This window comes from Narcine bancroftii, chromosome 3 (genome assembly GCF_036971445.1).
Source record: "Narcine bancroftii isolate sNarBan1 chromosome 3, sNarBan1.hap1, whole genome shotgun sequence".
In the NCBI taxonomy this organism is placed as follows: Eukaryota; Metazoa; Chordata; class Chondrichthyes; order Torpediniformes; family Narcinidae; genus Narcine; species Narcine bancroftii.
In genome coordinates, this window is record NC_091471.1 from 334,288,142 (window position 1) to 334,305,704 (window position 17,563).

Genomic DNA, 17,563 nt, shown 5'->3' on the forward strand with positions numbered 1-17,563 from the left:
GGGAGAGAATAACCGTCACTGTGAAATCAGTTGACGCTTGCAAACAAGATCTCAATCCAAATGGCAAGGGATAAGGGGCAACTCAGAGGGGGGGTGGGACATTTGGGGTTAAGGTAATATTGGGTGTGGGAATTGTTGGATTATTTTGTTTTAAATGTGTTGTCATACATTGAGTTTAAAAAAGGAAAACTGAGAGATGAAAATGGAGAAAAGGGGGATGGTGGAGGTGAGGAAGCGGAAATGAGGTGTAAACAAGATACAAGATGGTCACGTTGAACTATATGACTATAAACATTAATGGAATACATAACCAAATTAAAAGGAAGAGGCTATTAAATTTATTGAAAAAAGAAAAAATAGATATAGCATTTGTGCAGGAAACACATCTAACTGAAGTGGAACATAACAAATTAAAGAGAGACTGGGTAGGACACGTAGCGGCAGCATCATATAATTCAAAAGCTAGAGGTGTAGCTATATTAATTAATAAAAATGTACCAATCAAAATATCTTAACATAAATTTATAGCCTTTCTTCCATAGGATCAATTTTGCTGCGTTAAACTCCTTCTTCTTTAGGAGCTCAAAACTTGTGTCTGGGTAGAAAAAATTTTTTTGACCTTTGTATTCCAGTGGTTTTTTGTCTTCTCTAATTTTATTCATTGTCTTCTCCAATATATTTTCTCTTGTGTATCTCAGGAATTTTATTAAAACGGACCTTGGTTTTTGTTGTGACTGTGGTTTCAGGGCTAATGTTCCGTGTACCCTTTCTATTTCCATTCCTTCCTGCATTTCTGGGATTCCCAGGAATTTTGGGATCCATTCTTTTATAAATTCTTTCATATCTTTGCCTTCTTCATCTTCCTTAAGGCCCACTGTCTTTATATTGTTTCACCTACTATAGTTTTCCATTATATTCATCTTCTGAGCTAACAACTCCTGTGTTTCTTTAACTTTTTTTGTCACTTTCTTCCAATTTTCTTTTTGTCTTTCACTTCCATTTCTACCACCATTACACGTTCTTCCACATTTTCTAATCTTTTCCCAACATCTCTTATGACCAGCTCTATTCTACTCACTTTTTCTTCTGCACTTTTCATTTCACTAAATTCTAGTGTCAGCCATTCTTTTAATGCTTTAATTTGTTCTTGAAAAAATTTTGTATCTGTGTACATTTTACCTCCTATTCCTCTGTGCAGAGCTTGGTGTTCTTCTTCTGTGTCTGCTCTTGGGTTTGTGTCTTCTATTTCTCTTCCTTGTATCTGTGTCTCTTCTGACTTTCTTGTGGAGCTGCTTGTCTCAATTTGTTTTTTTTTTCCTTTCCATGGTTTTTTTAAAAAAACATTTTTTATTCACACTATGAACCATATTAACCAAAATACATACAAACATTTCCCTCTTGAATATACAGTGTCATTTTCTCCCCTTTTTCCCCCCTTCCTTCCCTCCTTCCCACTCCCCTCCAAACCCATTAAACATTCAACATGTACAATAAAATAATCCCATTAAACAATGTCATCACACAATGGAAATAAACAAGAAAATTGTGTAATTACTTTTACACACTGGGTCAGTTCATTTCGTCTTCTCATTCTATCATTTTAGGGGGTGGAGGTCCGCGGTAGGCCCTCTCTGTTGTGTTCCATGTACGGTTCCCAAATTTGTTTGAATACTGTGATGTTATTTCTTAAATTATATGTAATTTTTTCCAATGGAATACATTTATTCACTTCTATGTACCATTGCTATATTCTCAGGCTATCTTCTAATTTCCAGGTTGACATTATACATTTTTTTGCTACAGCTAAGGCTATCATAATAAATCTTTTTTGTGCTCCATCCAAATCGAGGTCAAGTTCTTTACTTCTTATATTACTTAGAAGAAAGATCTCTGGATTTTTTGGTTTGTTGCTTTTTGTGATTTTATTTAATACCTGATTTAGATCTTCCCAAAACTTTTCTACTTTCTCACATGCCCAAATTGCATGTACTGTTGTTCCATTTTCCTTCTTACAGCGAAAACATCTATCTGATACTGTTGGATCCCATTTATTTAACTTTTGGGGCGTGATATATAGCCTGTGTAACCAATTATATTCTATCGTGCGTAACCTCGTGTTTATTGTATTTCTCATAGTTCCGGAGCATAGCTTTACTATTCCGTCCTTCTGAAGTCATTAACACCACGCCACTTTGCTACAGGCTAGCAACCCGTTAATGTCTTTGCATTATTGGCCCACCAGGATGCAGTGCTGCCAGAGCTCACTTTCCGTGCCCCACAAGGACACCAGCTTCCTCATGGAGGGTTGTGTTCAAGGAACTGGTCCCTGGCTTGTTTAATTTGTTCACTGATCTTGTGCGTCAAGTGAGTGCAGCACTCTTTACCGACAACAGTGCCAGCGCCTCCTTTTGTGAGCAGGCAGTCCAGGACCATCCAATTCCTCTATATGTCGTAGTGCTACAGCCATCTTGTTGGCCAGCATTGCTATCATGCTGGCTGTTTGTTTGGATGATTCGAGGTGTATGGCATTCCAGATAACAGCCATGGGACAGCCTGGGAACTGCATTATCCAGTGAGTGCTGTTTGGTGCACAGGGAATACCCACCTCTGCTGGGTCATCAGCTGCAGCACTGTTATGCCTAGATGCTGTTCCTGCTTGCACTCCCATCGATTGGTTGGACCAATTCTGGTTGTACCATATGCACTAATGTCCCTTAGTCCTGTTTACCTATTGGATGCTTGCTCCAAGGGTCAGTGGTGGCACGGTTAATATAGTGGTTAGCGCAACACTGTTACAGGGCCAGTGACATGGGGTTCAAATCCACCTCTGTCTGTAAGGAGTTTGTATGTTCTCCCTGTGTCTGTGTGGGTTTTCTTTGGGGGCTCCGGTTTTCTCCCACCCTCCAAGATGCATTCTGAGGTTGTAAATCAAATGGATATAATCTGTGTGGGGGATGTGTGTGATCTTACCACTTTCCTCCTCACCAGCCCCTGTGGCTGCTGCACCCAAACTTTCCATGAATCCTCTGTCAGCTCCATCCCCTCCAACTGCAATGGGTCAGACACAGTCAGTGGCATGACAATGGGGACACTCTGTGACAGGTTGGTCGGGAGTTCAGGTGGTCTACTGCCTGTTACACCACATTGAGCTTTCACTGTATGGAGCAGGTAGGCATCAGTGACCAGATTGTGGCAGAGGAGAGGTGCAATATTTTGGATCTGCCATATCTGACCCATTCCGAATGTATCCTGTCCTACTTGCTGGTCATCCCTGGGGTTTCATAAGGTGGCAGATCAGACAGGTGGAAACCACCTCATCATGGGTTTGGGTCATTCTGACCAGATGCCTGGCTGCCATCTGCTCCCAGGTGCCTGCTTGCAGTGTACCCAGGCTGCCACTCTCTGCCTGCTCAGGATATACCACGGCTGTGTATATATGGCCAGCTCTGTCAATCGCTGCATTGTGGATGGTCGGCCTGGAATCTGTGTGTTTACTTAGTGGGCTGCGATCGCCCATCGATGTGCCTCCCCACGAATAAACTCCCAGTGGGAACGTCCCCAAAGTGGTTACCTGTGAATCTCCTACCCCAGCTCATGCTACTGGGGCACAGCCCAGGAGCTGGTGTATATCAGGGCCAACCTGGTGGTTTCTATGAGGGTCGTGGCCACAGCCGCCAACTCAACCAGCTGGTGATATCACCCTGCTCCCCCCCAGTGCATGGGTCTTGTCCATGGCAGGATGGAGAGCAGCTGCCTTCCACCATTGCATGCTGCTCTTCCAGTAGCTGGAGCCATCAGTAAACCAGGCCTGCTGCTTCTTCAGGGCCAGGTCATCGAAGGGCTTACTCCATCATACTGGAGAGCGATAGACAGAGAGGACTTCGCACTTGGAACTTACCCCATTGGGCAAGGACTTCATCTATTCATGGAGGTGACTCACCCCCTCAGAGACTGCCTCAGCCCAGTCCGCCATATTCCCCTTCCATTTATCAATGGAAAACTGTTGGGCACAGCCCTCCTTGTGGGTAGCATTGACAGACTTGACCCAGCACATGATGGGGAGGTGTCTATCTGGTGTGTGTGGCTTGGAGCACCCAGTAGCATGCTAGCAGCTTCCTTTCATAGGGGATATAACATGTTGCAACTTCAGGGAAGGTCCTGGTCCAGAACCCAAGTGGTATCTGGCAGCCCTGTGAGATCTGCCACAGACTCCACTTGGCAATTGTATGGGTGGATGAAACCTGCAGTTTGAAAGGGACTGCTCTCTGACTGGGGGCCAGAAGGAGGGCCTGCTCCACTACCTGCTTGGCTGGTTTGAATGCAGCCTGCTGATTGGGACCCCACTGAAATACAGGATACACTCTACAAGGGCATAGGATCATTGTCAAGTGTGGAATGTGTCAGCGCCAGTACTCCAGCAGTCCTACAAAACTGCTGCGTCTCTCTCTCGGAGTTGGGAACTGCAGCACTGAGTATTTTATTCTTCGATGTAACTCTGATTTCCCTTTGGCCTGAATCCCACTGTATCCCCAGGAACAGGACAGTTTGGCTGGGGCCCTAATGAGCCACCCTTGCATCCAGAGGGAAGTGACTTCTGTGTCTTGGGCCCGAGTCATTACTTCCTCAGAGGGTCCTTGAAGCATCACGTCATCAATGTTGTGGGACATGGAGACAAACTAAGTTTCTGCTTACCAGTTCAAGGCACAGTGTGGGGCTGTGGATGTACCCCGAGGCAGCAGCAAAATGTGTACTGCTGCCATTCCCAAGTGATTCAGGGCTCAGGGGAATGGAGAAGAAGGCATCAGCCAAGTCCACTCCCAGCCCCCTATGTCACCGACTCTCTATTCATGGAGATTGAAGCCTTGTGGGAGGTGAAGGTGAAGCTGCAGATTCAGTGGTCAACCACTGGGTGGAGCACCTCCGCTTCACTGCCATATGATCATGGCCAGGGTTCCCAGCTGGGACTTGTGCAGTGAGATGGGAGCGTACTTATTTAGCTGCTTATAAATCTGTGGTTGTGTGGCATGTGCCGTCCTTCTTCTACAAGGGCCACACCAGGCTGTTGTACAGGGAGATGGCAGGGTGGGTGAACCTCTCCTGCTGCAGATGGAAAATCTCATGTTGTGAGAATAACAACATGAGTCTCAATGTGGATAAGACAAAGGAGATGATTGTGGATTTCAGGAGGACTAGGGATGACCACCCTCCACTACATATCAGTAACTGGTGGAGAGAGCACCAGGTTCCTTGGAGTCCACTTAAGTAGAGTCCTTAAGTAGTGGATACTCTACATCTCCTCTCTTGTCAGGAAGGCACAACAGCAATGACTGCTCATCCTGAGAAGACTGAGGCGGGCAAGGATACTGGCCACTATCCTGTTGACTTTCTACAGGAGCTCTATCAAGACTGTCCTGGCTGGCTGCATCATAGTGTGGTACGGTTGCTACAGAAAATTGGATCGGAGGTCAATCCAAAGGAGAGGATCACTGGGGTCTCCCTCCCCTTCATCAAAGTGACCGACTGGGATCATTGACTGAAGAGGGTTCGCAAAATGGTTAAGGACCCTTACCACCTCACACACTGCATCTTCCAGCAGCTCCTGTCAGGAAAGCGATACTGGAGTATCAGAGCCAGAACCACCAGGCTGAGAAACAGCTTCTTCCCACGGACAGTGAAACTGCTGAATGACTGATGAACAATTCATACTGTTCATACAAATCCCTTCAAGACTACTATTATTTAACAATATTTAATTTTTATATGTACTGCATATACTGTAAATTGCTTGTAAATGTGGGTTCTATGTCTGTATATGTGCTTGCATATTTTTTTACACCAAGGACTCTTTTGTCCAGTTATACTTTACAATATGAACTTGCACTTGAACTATAGCAGGGCAGCTACTGTCTCCCCTATCTCCCTCAGGCACCTGATATTGCTGGGTGCTGTCCACTTTGACAGGGGTGGGATGATTACTGGTTCTTGTCTGGCTGACCTGACCAGAATACTTGCACAGGCCATCCTGAAGGTGAACTTGCCCTTGATGGTTTACAGGGACTGGCCGATGAGTACGTTCATCCCCAGGATGCAGTCACTAGGATGGGCAGAAGCTTTGGCTGCTCAGCACCTGGAGGGTGACTTCCCTGGTGGGGATGGTGGACTATCATCCTGGCAACCTGGGTCCCTCGCCATTTATCGGGAATGATGGTACGCTCGGCACCAGTGCCATCCACTGCTGAATGTTCCCCTTCTCCTAGTTTACAAGACATGGGGAATAAATCTGCTGGAAGCCCTGGCCATGATCATAAGGCAGTGGAGCGGAGGTGCTCCACCCAGTGGTTGTCCCCTGAATCTGCAGCTTCACCTTTGCCTCCCACAAGGCTTCAATCTCAATGAATAAAGACTCGGTGATCAGAGACTCAGTTTATGGTGATGGGGAAACTGAGGACAGGCTGGGCAAACCCATGCCCTTGGGAGATTAATCCCCTCCAAGGCTTCCCCTTGCTGTGCTTTTCGAGAGCTTGTACAGGGCAGGGTGGGTATCGTGATGATGCAATCTTTATCCACCTCTCCTTGCAACAGTGCCTTTGTGGGTCACGAGGGATCCCCTGTCCTCTCCCTCTGTCAGTTTTTCAGACCAGATCACATGCCCTCCTTTCTATGTACTCTAGCCCCTCAAGCAAACGAGACTCTCCCTCACAGTTTTCGTGGCTGCCAGCCTGAGCAGGGATAGATCTTCCTCCAGGTCAGGATGGACAATTGTGACCAGATGTCCCACTAGAGTGAGAGCTCTCAGAGTAGTCACAGACATGGATACCCTCGTAGAGCCTGGTAACCAGGGCCCACACCTTAATGGCCCTCATCCCGTCCTCCACCATACACCACTCTGCCCTGAAGTGTCACAGACTCCCACCAGTACTGCCCTCGTTCTAGATGCAGAACAGCCATGTGGGGGACATAGATGGGTATGCCAGTAGTGATTTCCCCCAGACTGGTCACTCCTGGGTATCGCAGTCTCGGAGGGGCCTGGGGCATGATTACACCTGGTGTCTCGATGCTCCTCTCCATCACCATTGGGAAGGGCCAACAGAGACCCCATGTCTGGTACGGGACTGCTTGATCAGTAGTCTGACCTCAAGATCTCAGACACGTTGGGGTGGGGATGGGAAACATTTGCAATACTGGTCTGCGTCCTCACTATCCATCCAGACGTCCCCATTCCCTGACCACATGTCGGTGCCATTTCTCCCCTCAGTGTCGTGGCTCGGACTTTGACTGGGTCTGGCTGCCAGCTGGTTCGGGGAGCTGTTTCCAGCCTGAATGCCAGATTGGTGCCCTTGCATTCTAGCTCTTGGGCTTAGGTTTGTGCGACCTGGACTGCTTCCCCCATGGTGGAGCAGCGTTGCTGCAGCATATCTACCTCTCATTTAACTGGGTAGTTGGCTGTTTCTCCTTCCCCAGGATGTCGTGGTAGTGTCTCAGGGCAGTAACTAGTAGCCTCAAGGCATCTATCTGGCTCCTCTTAATCCCAGGGACCCCCAGTTTCCTGAGGAGAGACATAATATGGTGCTTTTTTTTGTCAATCATTGTTCTTGACTATCCGACCAGTCCACTGGCTTGCTCTAATCTGCCAACAGGCTAGCCAGGCTGCCAAAATACACTACTATCATCCATTCACCTCTGGATTCTAGCTCATCTACCTGTTGGGCCATTTCCTGTTGGTCCTTTTTGCCAGGTTGTGTAACAGGACACATAAACACAATAGGAGACCCACACACTTTCTGAAGTGTGTGTCCAGCCGAGATCCTTGAATCCTGCTTGCAGCGCCAATTGTGATGGGGAGAATAGGTTAGACAGGTTCAAAGATAACAAGTTCTGGACAAATTGGTAGAAAACAGTGATCTTTATTTACACACGGGGCAATTCACAACAGGGAATACGCTCACACAACAGTTGCACTCAAATCATCTGCATCAGATAAAGTCAGATAAAGATGCATGTACTCGCAACTCCTGATAGTACATCTCAGTTAACACAAAATACCTGCCACTGCTCTACAATGTGCAAGCAAGACACACGAACCAGCAGAGTCTAATTACAACTATACCAGGTGTATAATACCATAGCCCCCATCCTATGCAAGCCTACACCACACAACTGGTCACCAGCATCGCCTACGGCTCACAACCTGGATTGGACTCTTCACAGATGGTTTTCAGATGTCGCCTGTGGCCCGCAACCTGGAGAGGAATGGGGATGTCTCAAAAGAACAAAGAGAATGATCTGCTCCACGTGGTGGGCTTAATGCTCCATCTGGTGGACTTGATGCTGCAGCTGGCTAGATGGACCTGTGAGAACCAATTGTGTGGTAGCTGTACTTGAGGGTGGAACTAATGCTTGATTGACAGATGAGGTAACTTCGGACCAGTTTCCCACTGGAGAGGTCAGGATACTCTCTGTGTAACAGTTGTGCAAATCTGCGTCATGTGCACGCAATACAACAACTGAGAAATTTATGTGGTTTGTGTATTTGCTAAGAAAATAAGGAGAAAATTATGTACAAAAGGGTTATCCAATAGTTGTTGATCCCACACCTGAAGGAACAGGTGAAAACTCTACAGTCCTGCCACAATTGATCACGACTGATGGATACTAGTGTCTAGTTTGTGCACCAAAGATGATGCTGCATGGCCAGCAGAGCCAAATGGTTAATCGATCTCCAATTCCCGCTAATGTTCCTGTTGTCACATCTGTAAATATTCAGCTGATTTGATTTTGGTGATATAATGAAATACTGATGGACAGAGCACTTAATACTGTGTTCTTGAATTCGTTTTATCTGGAGCAAGACTGTTTCAGTTTGGTTAGAAGTATGGCATTGACTTGACATTGTGGAAGATTGCCCAAGTATTTGTCCATTGAAAGTAGGACAAATCCAATCTGGTTGTTGGTGCTGCATCAGTCTACTTTCAGTCAACACCAAAATGATGGAAGACATCACCAACTGTGGAATCAAGTTGTGCAAACCAAAAGAGTTTTTTTTGTAAGGGCCAAATGTGGCAAAAGAGCTGAATTCCAGAGGTGAGTTGAGCATAATTGCTAGTGACAGCAATGCATTTGGGTATGTATGATGTTGTAGATCTCTCGAAAAACTGGTCTGTTGAATTAATGAGAACACACTGTACTGATTGGATCCACAGCTTGCACAAAAGAAGGTTGGAAGAGGTTAGTCACCCCAGTCTCAGGATATCTCTGTGGGCGTTCTTCAGGCCAGTGTCTTAGGCCCTGCCATCTTCAGCTGCTTCATAGAGAAACTTCTGACTTCACATTGTTTGGTTCCATTGGCAACCTCAAAGAAAATGAGTCTCGGTGTATGATGACAACATTCAGCTTGGACTCTTAAAATGCCAAATGATAATGTACCCTTCAAATGCCAGGACGCGACAGCCTCTAAGAAGATGTTGTCTGAAGGATATAACATTGACATTCAATAACAATGTTGTCACTGATATTCCCCGAAACAGCATCAAATATCACTAAATATCACTGTGGTCAGGAGGCTAGTCTAAAACTATTCTCATTTCCTTTGCCTCCAGTTAGGAGGGTGAGAAACATTCACAATGTGCCTTGGTGAAACCAGCTCTGACAATACTCAAAACTTTCAGCATCCAGAACAAGGCAGCTGCCCTGTCACCCCATTCACCAGGCTAGGCATTCACCCATGTCCACTGATTTAACCATAACTTTTGAAATATGCATACATAAATCCTATAATTAAGTATCTTTTCTGATAGTTTTCATTCAACTAATTTAAATCTTATTATTTTATAATTTCCTGGATTATCCTTTTTTTCTTTGTTGAACAAAGGTGCACACATATTAGCCACTCTCCAGTCCACTGAGACCTCAAGGGTCAGCAGTGGCACGTGTTAAGAGCTTCAAATTCGTGGGTGTCAACATCTCTGAAGATCTATCCTGGGCCTCTATGTCAATGCAATCTTGAAGAAGGCCTGCTAGCAGCTATACTTTATGAGGAGTTTGAGGAGATTTGGTATGACACCAAAGATTCTTGCAAATTTCTACAGGATAGCTTTCTGACTGGTGGCATCACTGTCTGGTATGGAGGAGCTAATGAACAGGGCAGGAAAAGATGTGAACTCAGCGAGCAGTATCATAGGCATCAGCCTTCACTCCATTAAGGACATTTAAAGGAGATAGTGTCTCAAGAAAGCAGCCTCGATCTCACTGCTACCATCAGGAAAGCGATCACCCAATGGGTCAAAAATTGCTTCTTCCATACTGTCATCAGATTTCTGAATGGGCAATGAACCACAGACATTATCTCACTTTCTCTTCTCTGGGATGAATTTATTTTTTTTAAATATAATTTATAGCAATTTTTCACTTGTAATGCTTTCTGCTTAATAAAAAATGTTGTGACATGTTTATGACAATATATTTTGATTCCTGTCACTTGTGAGGATGCAAAGATCTTTGTCGAGGCCCCCAGTAATCTCTTACACTCACCACTTTCAATAACCTGGGATATACCCCAGGGATCTTATCCACCTTAAAGCTCATTAGAAATCATCAAGATGCCCCAACTCATGACCGTTCTGCCCATTATGCTCCTTGTCACTATCCTCCCATGTCCTTCTCCTGATAAATAGTTATGCAAAGTACTCGAAGCATAAATTCCATCCTTTGTTCTTGAATGGTTGTATCTTCTCCCTAGTCATTCTTTTGTTTTTAATGTAAATGCAAAATGCCTTGGGAATCTCTTCAATCCAGTTCACCAAGGACATTTCATGGCTCATTCTGGGCTTCCTAATGCCCTGCTTGAGCTCTTTCCTGCCATCTTTATATTCCTCTAGTGTACTGTTTGATTGCAGCTTCCTGAATCTTTGCACATGCCTCCTTTTTCTTTTTGATTAAGTTCACCGTCTCTCTCATCATTCAAGTTCTGTCACCTTGTTGTCCCTGTGTGTTTCCTTAGCACTGGAATATTCCGGTCTTGGACTCTTAATTAGTTGGTTTTAAGTGTAAGGTTGTAGACTTGCTGTTACCAATTAACATTCCCTATCTCTTGTGTAATCATGTAAATTGACCTCTTCCAATTTAGTTCTGCTCCACAGAGCCCAAGCTTATCCTTGTCCATAACTAACTTGAAGCTTGAGGAATAATGATCACTATTCCCAAAATGCCCACCCACTGAAATCCTATCTCTTGGCTGGGCTTATTTCCCAATGCAAAGTCTTCCTAGTTAGGCCATCGACATGCTGCATCAAAAATCCTCCTTTATGCACGTATTCTACCTCATCTCAGCCTCTGGCACTAAGGATGTCCCAGTTGCTCTGAGAGACCTGGAGTCCTTGTACAGGAGTCATTAAAATTGTCGAGGACCATTTCCATCCACCATATAGTATCTTTGACCTACTGTCATCAAGAAGGAGGCAGAAGAGCATCAAAATCAGAACTGCCAGGCTGGGAAATAGCTTCTTCCTGTAGGCTGAAGTTGTAACTGAGTAAATTATTCCAAAATATTTTAATCTATTTATTATGTCATTATGTATATGTGTGATTATTAGCAATGTACAGGGTTATGTGTGTGCACTGTAGTCTGGATAAACACTTTCACTGGCTGTATAAGTGCAGTCAGATGATGATGAAGTTGATAAAGACGAGTAGGATGTTGGCTGTTATTTGTCCTGAATTAAGATGGAAAGCCAGTGTCATGTACTTCTTGGGCAAAGCTATGAGCGGACATCTGGGTTAGTTCCCATAGTGGTATGTGAGTGAATAGGATAACACGATGTCCATGAATGTAACAGGTGGTGATTGTTGTTGCAGACTAATCCACATCAGCAGAAACTACCGTTCAGTGATACGAGCTTACATGGAGGAACTACACAAATCTTCAGTAACTGGTAAGATGTAGGTTCCCTGATGTGATGAAAATAATTGTCTTCTGAAACCCAAAGAAATTATAAATCTTTGCTCCTCCTGTGCTTTGAAAAGTCATCTGTATCTACTCATTTTTTACTTTTGTTCTATGAATGAGCTGCTCCCCCTTGTTAGAGGTAAAACATGAAAGTCTCCAGAAAAGTAAAAACACCATGCTGGAGAAACTTTGCAGGTCAAACAGTGTACTTTGTAGACCAATGATAAAGATCCATAACCAACGTTTCGGGCATGAGCCCTTTATCAAGGTGCTGTATGGAACAATGTCGGCAGACATTGGAAGATCAAAGATCCATAACCAATGTTTTGGGCATGAGCCCTTTATCAAGGTCTGTATGGAACAACAGCTCTGTACACGCTGAGATGCTAAAGGTAGCAGTGAGCAGAGAATGTGACCAAAGTGATGGGGATCCTTTAAGATACTGGCTGCTTTTATGAGGTGCCATCTGATTAATATAGATACTCCTCTGGCTTTTGAATTATATGACGCTGCTATTACATGTCCTATCCAATCTCTCTTTAATTTCTTGTGTTCCACTTCAGTTAAGTGTGTTTCTTGCACGAATGCTATATCAATTTTTTCTTTTTTCAGTAAATTTAGCAGTTTCTTCCTTTTGATTTGGTTATGTATTCCGTTAATATTTGAAGTCATATAGTTCAACGTAGCCATTTCATACTTTGTTTATCTTCCCTTTCCGTTTCCTCATCATCACCTTTCCTTCTTATCCATTTCTGCTTTCTTTTTTTGAACACTTTATAAGACAACATTTCTAAAACATCAAACATTTCCCTTATTCTCCTATCTAAAATTTCTTTAACCCCACTATCCCCTCCCCTTCCTGAGTTGCCCTTTGTCCCTTGTCGGGCAACCACATCTCCCCTCTCCATTTGGATTTGCGAATTCACTCGCAAGCGTCAACTGACTTCGCAGTGACCGTAACTCCTCCCCACCCAGCCCCCCCCCAGAAAAGATTTTAATTTTCATATACAACAAAGGTCACTCTCTTAATTCCCTCCTTACTTCCTTTCTTCCCTTTCTTTCCCTTATTAATTCTTATCTATACTCTATATATTTTCTTTTAAATACACATATACACATGTACACACATATATATATACACACACACACACATATATATATATATATATATATATGTAGATATATATATATATATATATATGTAGATATATATATATATGTGTGTAGATATATATATATATATACACACATACATATAGTTCATGGTCATTTTTGCTCTCGTTACATGTCTTCATCTCTCTGTCTGTTTTGTAGTTGTACTGCAAATTTTCGTGCTTCCCCCGGATCCGAGAATAGTCTGTTTTGCTGCCCTGGAATAACTATTTTAAGTATCGCTGGGTACTTTAGCATAAATTTATATCCTTTTTTCCATAGGATCGCTTTTGCTGTATTAAACTCCTTCCTCTTCTTCAGGAGTTCAAAACTTATATCTGGATAGAAAAAAAATTTTTGACCTTTGTATTCCAGTGGCTTTTTGTCTTCTCTTATTTTCTTCATTGCTTTCTCCAATATATTTTCTCTTGTTACGAGATCTGACCATTTTTCAATACCCTGGCTATTGGTTTATTGTATAAAGCTTTAATCCAACCAATAAAAGAAGGACTGAACTTAAATTTCTCCAAGACTTTAAATAAAAAGTTCCACTCAACTCTGTCAAAAGCCTTTTCTGCATCAAGAGATATCACCATCGGATGGTCAGGGCACTGTCGCTATTTATTAATCAAACTAATCACTCGAAGAATATTATCTGAAGCATACCTATTCTTTATGAAACCTGTTTGATCAACATGTATCAACTTAGGTAAAAATTTAGCCAATCGATTCGCTAATATTTTAGCTCTTATTTTATAGTCTACGTTCAACAAAGAAATTGGTCTATATCAGGGGTCTCAAGCTTGTGGCCCGCGGGCCAACTGCGGCCTTTGGGACGATAGTTTGTGGCCACGCCTTAATATGAAAGTTTAATGTTAGTGCGGCCTGCGAGTTTGATATAATTGGCACTTTTCAGTGTTGTGTGCAGAGGTGAACAAACCTACCAATCACGGTGGGGTATATTGCTCTCGGGGGCGGGACATCGGCTGGGCTTATTGCGAATATAAGCATATTTGTGTGCATTTTCTATTTGTCATTATATGCACGCGGCACATGCGCAATTTCCACGGCCGCTCCCGCTTCACGCGCTTCGGTGTCCAATCTGAACCCGGAAGTTGTTGCTCAGTGGGACAGAAAAAGAAGCGGAAAAGACGCATCAGCTAAACATTGAAACTTCAACGCAACAGTGACACCAAGTGGAATTATATATATTATACAGCCCCAAACATGTCTTTTTCAAAGCCTGCAGTGAAGAGAAAGGTTGGTGATGAGCACAGACAATTTCAGGAAAAGTGGGAAGTGCAATATTTTTTTGTTAAGCACAGGGGTATCCCGACGTGTCTTATTTGCACAGAGAAAGGTGCAGTGCACAAAGAATACAATTTGAAACGTCATTGCACAGCTAGACATGCTGAGGAGTATGCAAAATACCAAGGAGATGAGAGAGCCAACCGGGTTGCTAATCTTAAAACATGTCTAGTGAGGCAACAAGATTTCTTTAAGAAAGCAACCAGAGAGAATGATGCAGCAGTCGAAGCCAGCTACATGGTTAGAGAGATGATTGTTAAAGCAGGAAAGTCATTCACAGAAGGTGAATTTGTCAAAAAGTGCATATTACAGGCTGCAAGTATTGTCTGTCCAGAAAAGAAAGGTCCGTTTAGCAACATCAGCCTTTCTGCCAACACCGTGGCAGAGCGCATTTCTGACCTGTCAAGTGATGTTTATGATCAACTGTGTGAGAAAGCAAAATGTTTCAGTGTATACTCAGTCACTCTTGATGAGACCACAGACATCACCGACACTGCCCAGCTCGCAATCTATGTTCGTGGTGTTGATGACAGTTTTGAAGTCACAGAGGAGTTGCTCACAGTAATTCCAATGCATGGCCAGACCACCGCTCAGGAGATATTTTACCAGCTGTGTGATGCCATTGAGAATGCTGGTTTGTAGGAATCACGTGATGGAGTAGTGGCCGGTCAGGGAATTCCAGCCCTCTCCGGAAAAGTTGAAATAAAACACACAAAACACAAAGGTACAAGAATAAAAATTAAAACAAAGTAAAGGTGAGAAGAAAATGGCAGCGAAGAGAGAAAAGTCGAAAGCAACGGGAAGAAGAGAAGAAGAAAGAATGTCGGAAGAAGAAGGTGAAGGCCTTACCTGTCCGAGAAGGCCCGCCGCAGAGAGAGAAACCCGCTCCCTAAGGTCGGTGAAAGTCCCGAGCTCGGGACTACAAAAATGGCTTGTGGAGCCGAGTAAAAGTGCGCAACCGCGCATGCGCAAGGAGTCGCGCATGCGCGATGCGCATGAAAAAAAACACACCGACGGGAGGGGGGAAAGCTGAGGAGTCAATCTCCACAGGTGAGAGTGACAGCTGCAACACAGCAACAGGAGGAAAACAAAGAAAACAACGAGAACAAGAAAGAAGAGAGCAAAAAGAAAACAAGGAAACAACAGATGGCCAACCCAGAGGAAGAAGAAGAAGAATAACATAGAGAAATGGAAGAAGAAGGGAAAGGCAGGACAATGGATATATATTTTTTTAAAGAATATATGGAATCGGTAAAAGAATGGTAATTACAAGAATTTAATGAAATAAAAAGAAGAATTAAGAGTGCAGAAGAAAAATGAATAAAATAGAGATGGTCATATCAGAGATAGAAAAAAGAGTGGACAATGTGGAAGAACGAGAAATAGTCGTAGAAATGGAAGTAGAGGACTTAAAAGAGAAATTAGAAGAATCTAATAAAAAAGTTAAAGAGGCACAAGAGCTGTTAGCTCAGTAGATATAATGGAAAACTATAATAGAAGAAATAATATAAAGATAGTGGGCCTTAAGGAAAATGAAGAAGGCAAGAATATGCGAGAATTTATAAAAGATTGGATCCCCAGGGTCCTAGGAAGACCAGAATTACAGGAAGAAATGGAAATAGAGAGGGCTCATAGAACACTAGCACCGAAACCACAGCCGCAGCAAAAACCAAGATCCATTTTAGTAAAATTCTTAAGATATACAACAAGAGAAAATATATTGGAGAAAGCAATGAAGAAAATAAGAGAAGACAAAAAGCCACTGGAATACAAAGGTCAAAAAAAATTTTTCTATCCAGACATAAGTTTTGAACTCCTGAAGAAGAGGAAGGAGTTCAATACAGCAAAAACGATCCTATGGAAAAAAGGATATAAATTTATGTTAAAGTACCCAGCGGTACTTAAAATAGTTATTCCAGGGCAACAAAACAGACTTTTCTCGGATCTGGAGGAGTAACGAAAATTTGCAGAACAACTACAAAACAAGCAGAGAGATGAAGGCATGTAACAAGAGTAAAAATGACCACGAACTATATGTATGTGTGTATATGGGTATATATATATATGTGTGTGTGTGTGTATGTATATATGTGTGTACATGAGTGTATCCGTATTTAGAGGAAAATATATAGAGTATAGATAAGAATTAATAAGGGAATGAAAGGGAACAAAAGAAATAAGGAGGGAATTAAAAGAGTGACCTTTGTTATATATGAAAATTGAAAATTTTTCCGGGGTGGGGGGCTGGGTGGGGAGAAGTTACAGTCACTGCAAGATCAGTTGACGCTTGCGAGTGAATTCGCAAATCCAAATGGAGAGGGGAGATGTGGTTGCCCGACAAGGGATAAAGGGCAACTCAGGAGGGGGAGGGGAGAATGGGGTTAAAGAAATTTTAGATAGGAGAATAAGGGAAATGTTTGATGTTTTAGAAATGTTGTCTTATAAAGTGTTCAAAACAAGAAAGCAGAAATGGATAAGAAGGAAAGGTGATGATGAGGAAACGGAAAGGGAAGATAAACAAAGTATGAAATGGCTACGTTGAACTATATGACTTCAAATATTAACGGAATACATAACCAAATCAAAAGGAAGAAACTGCTAAATTTACTGAAAAAAGAAAAAATTGATATAGCATTCGTGCAAGAAACACATTTAACTGAAATGGAGCATAAGAAATTAGAGAGAGATTGGGTAGGACATGTAACAGCAGCGTCATATAATTCAAAAGCTAGAGGAGTAGCTATATTAATCAGTAAAAATGTAACAATCAAAATAGAAGAGGAAATAATAGATCCAGCAGGGAGATATGTAATGATAAAATGAAGAATATATTCGGAGTTTTGGAATTTACTCAATGTATATTCACCTAACGAAGAAGATCAAAAATTTATGCAAGATATTTTTTTGAAGATAGCAGACACCAAGGGAACATACTAATAGGAGGGGATTTCAACCTTAATTTGGATTCAAATATGGATAAAACTGAGGAAAAAAATAACAGAAAGAACAAAGTAACCAAATTTATAATTAAATCGATGCAAGAAATGCAACTTTTGGATATATAGAGGAAACAACACCCAAAGGAAAAGGAATATTCATATTATTCGGGTAGACATAAAACATACTCAAGAATAGACCTATTCCTGTTATCAGCTCGCATGC

General features: G+C 42.7%; 1 protein-coding gene across 4 annotated transcripts in view; it reads left to right on the forward strand.

The window, feature by feature from the left end:
• nup85 (nucleoporin 85) overlaps window positions 1–17,563 on the forward strand; it is an 88,864-nt gene that overhangs the window by 27,860 nt on the left and 43,441 nt on the right. For all 4 annotated transcript variants that reach the window (XM_069929377.1, XM_069929374.1, XM_069929373.1 and 1 more), the window contains exon 4: window positions 11,851–11,927. In XM_069929377.1, coding sequence (XP_069785478.1) covers window positions 11,851–11,927 — 77 coding nt within the window. The remainder of the gene's footprint in view (window positions 1–11,850; window positions 11,928–17,563) is intronic.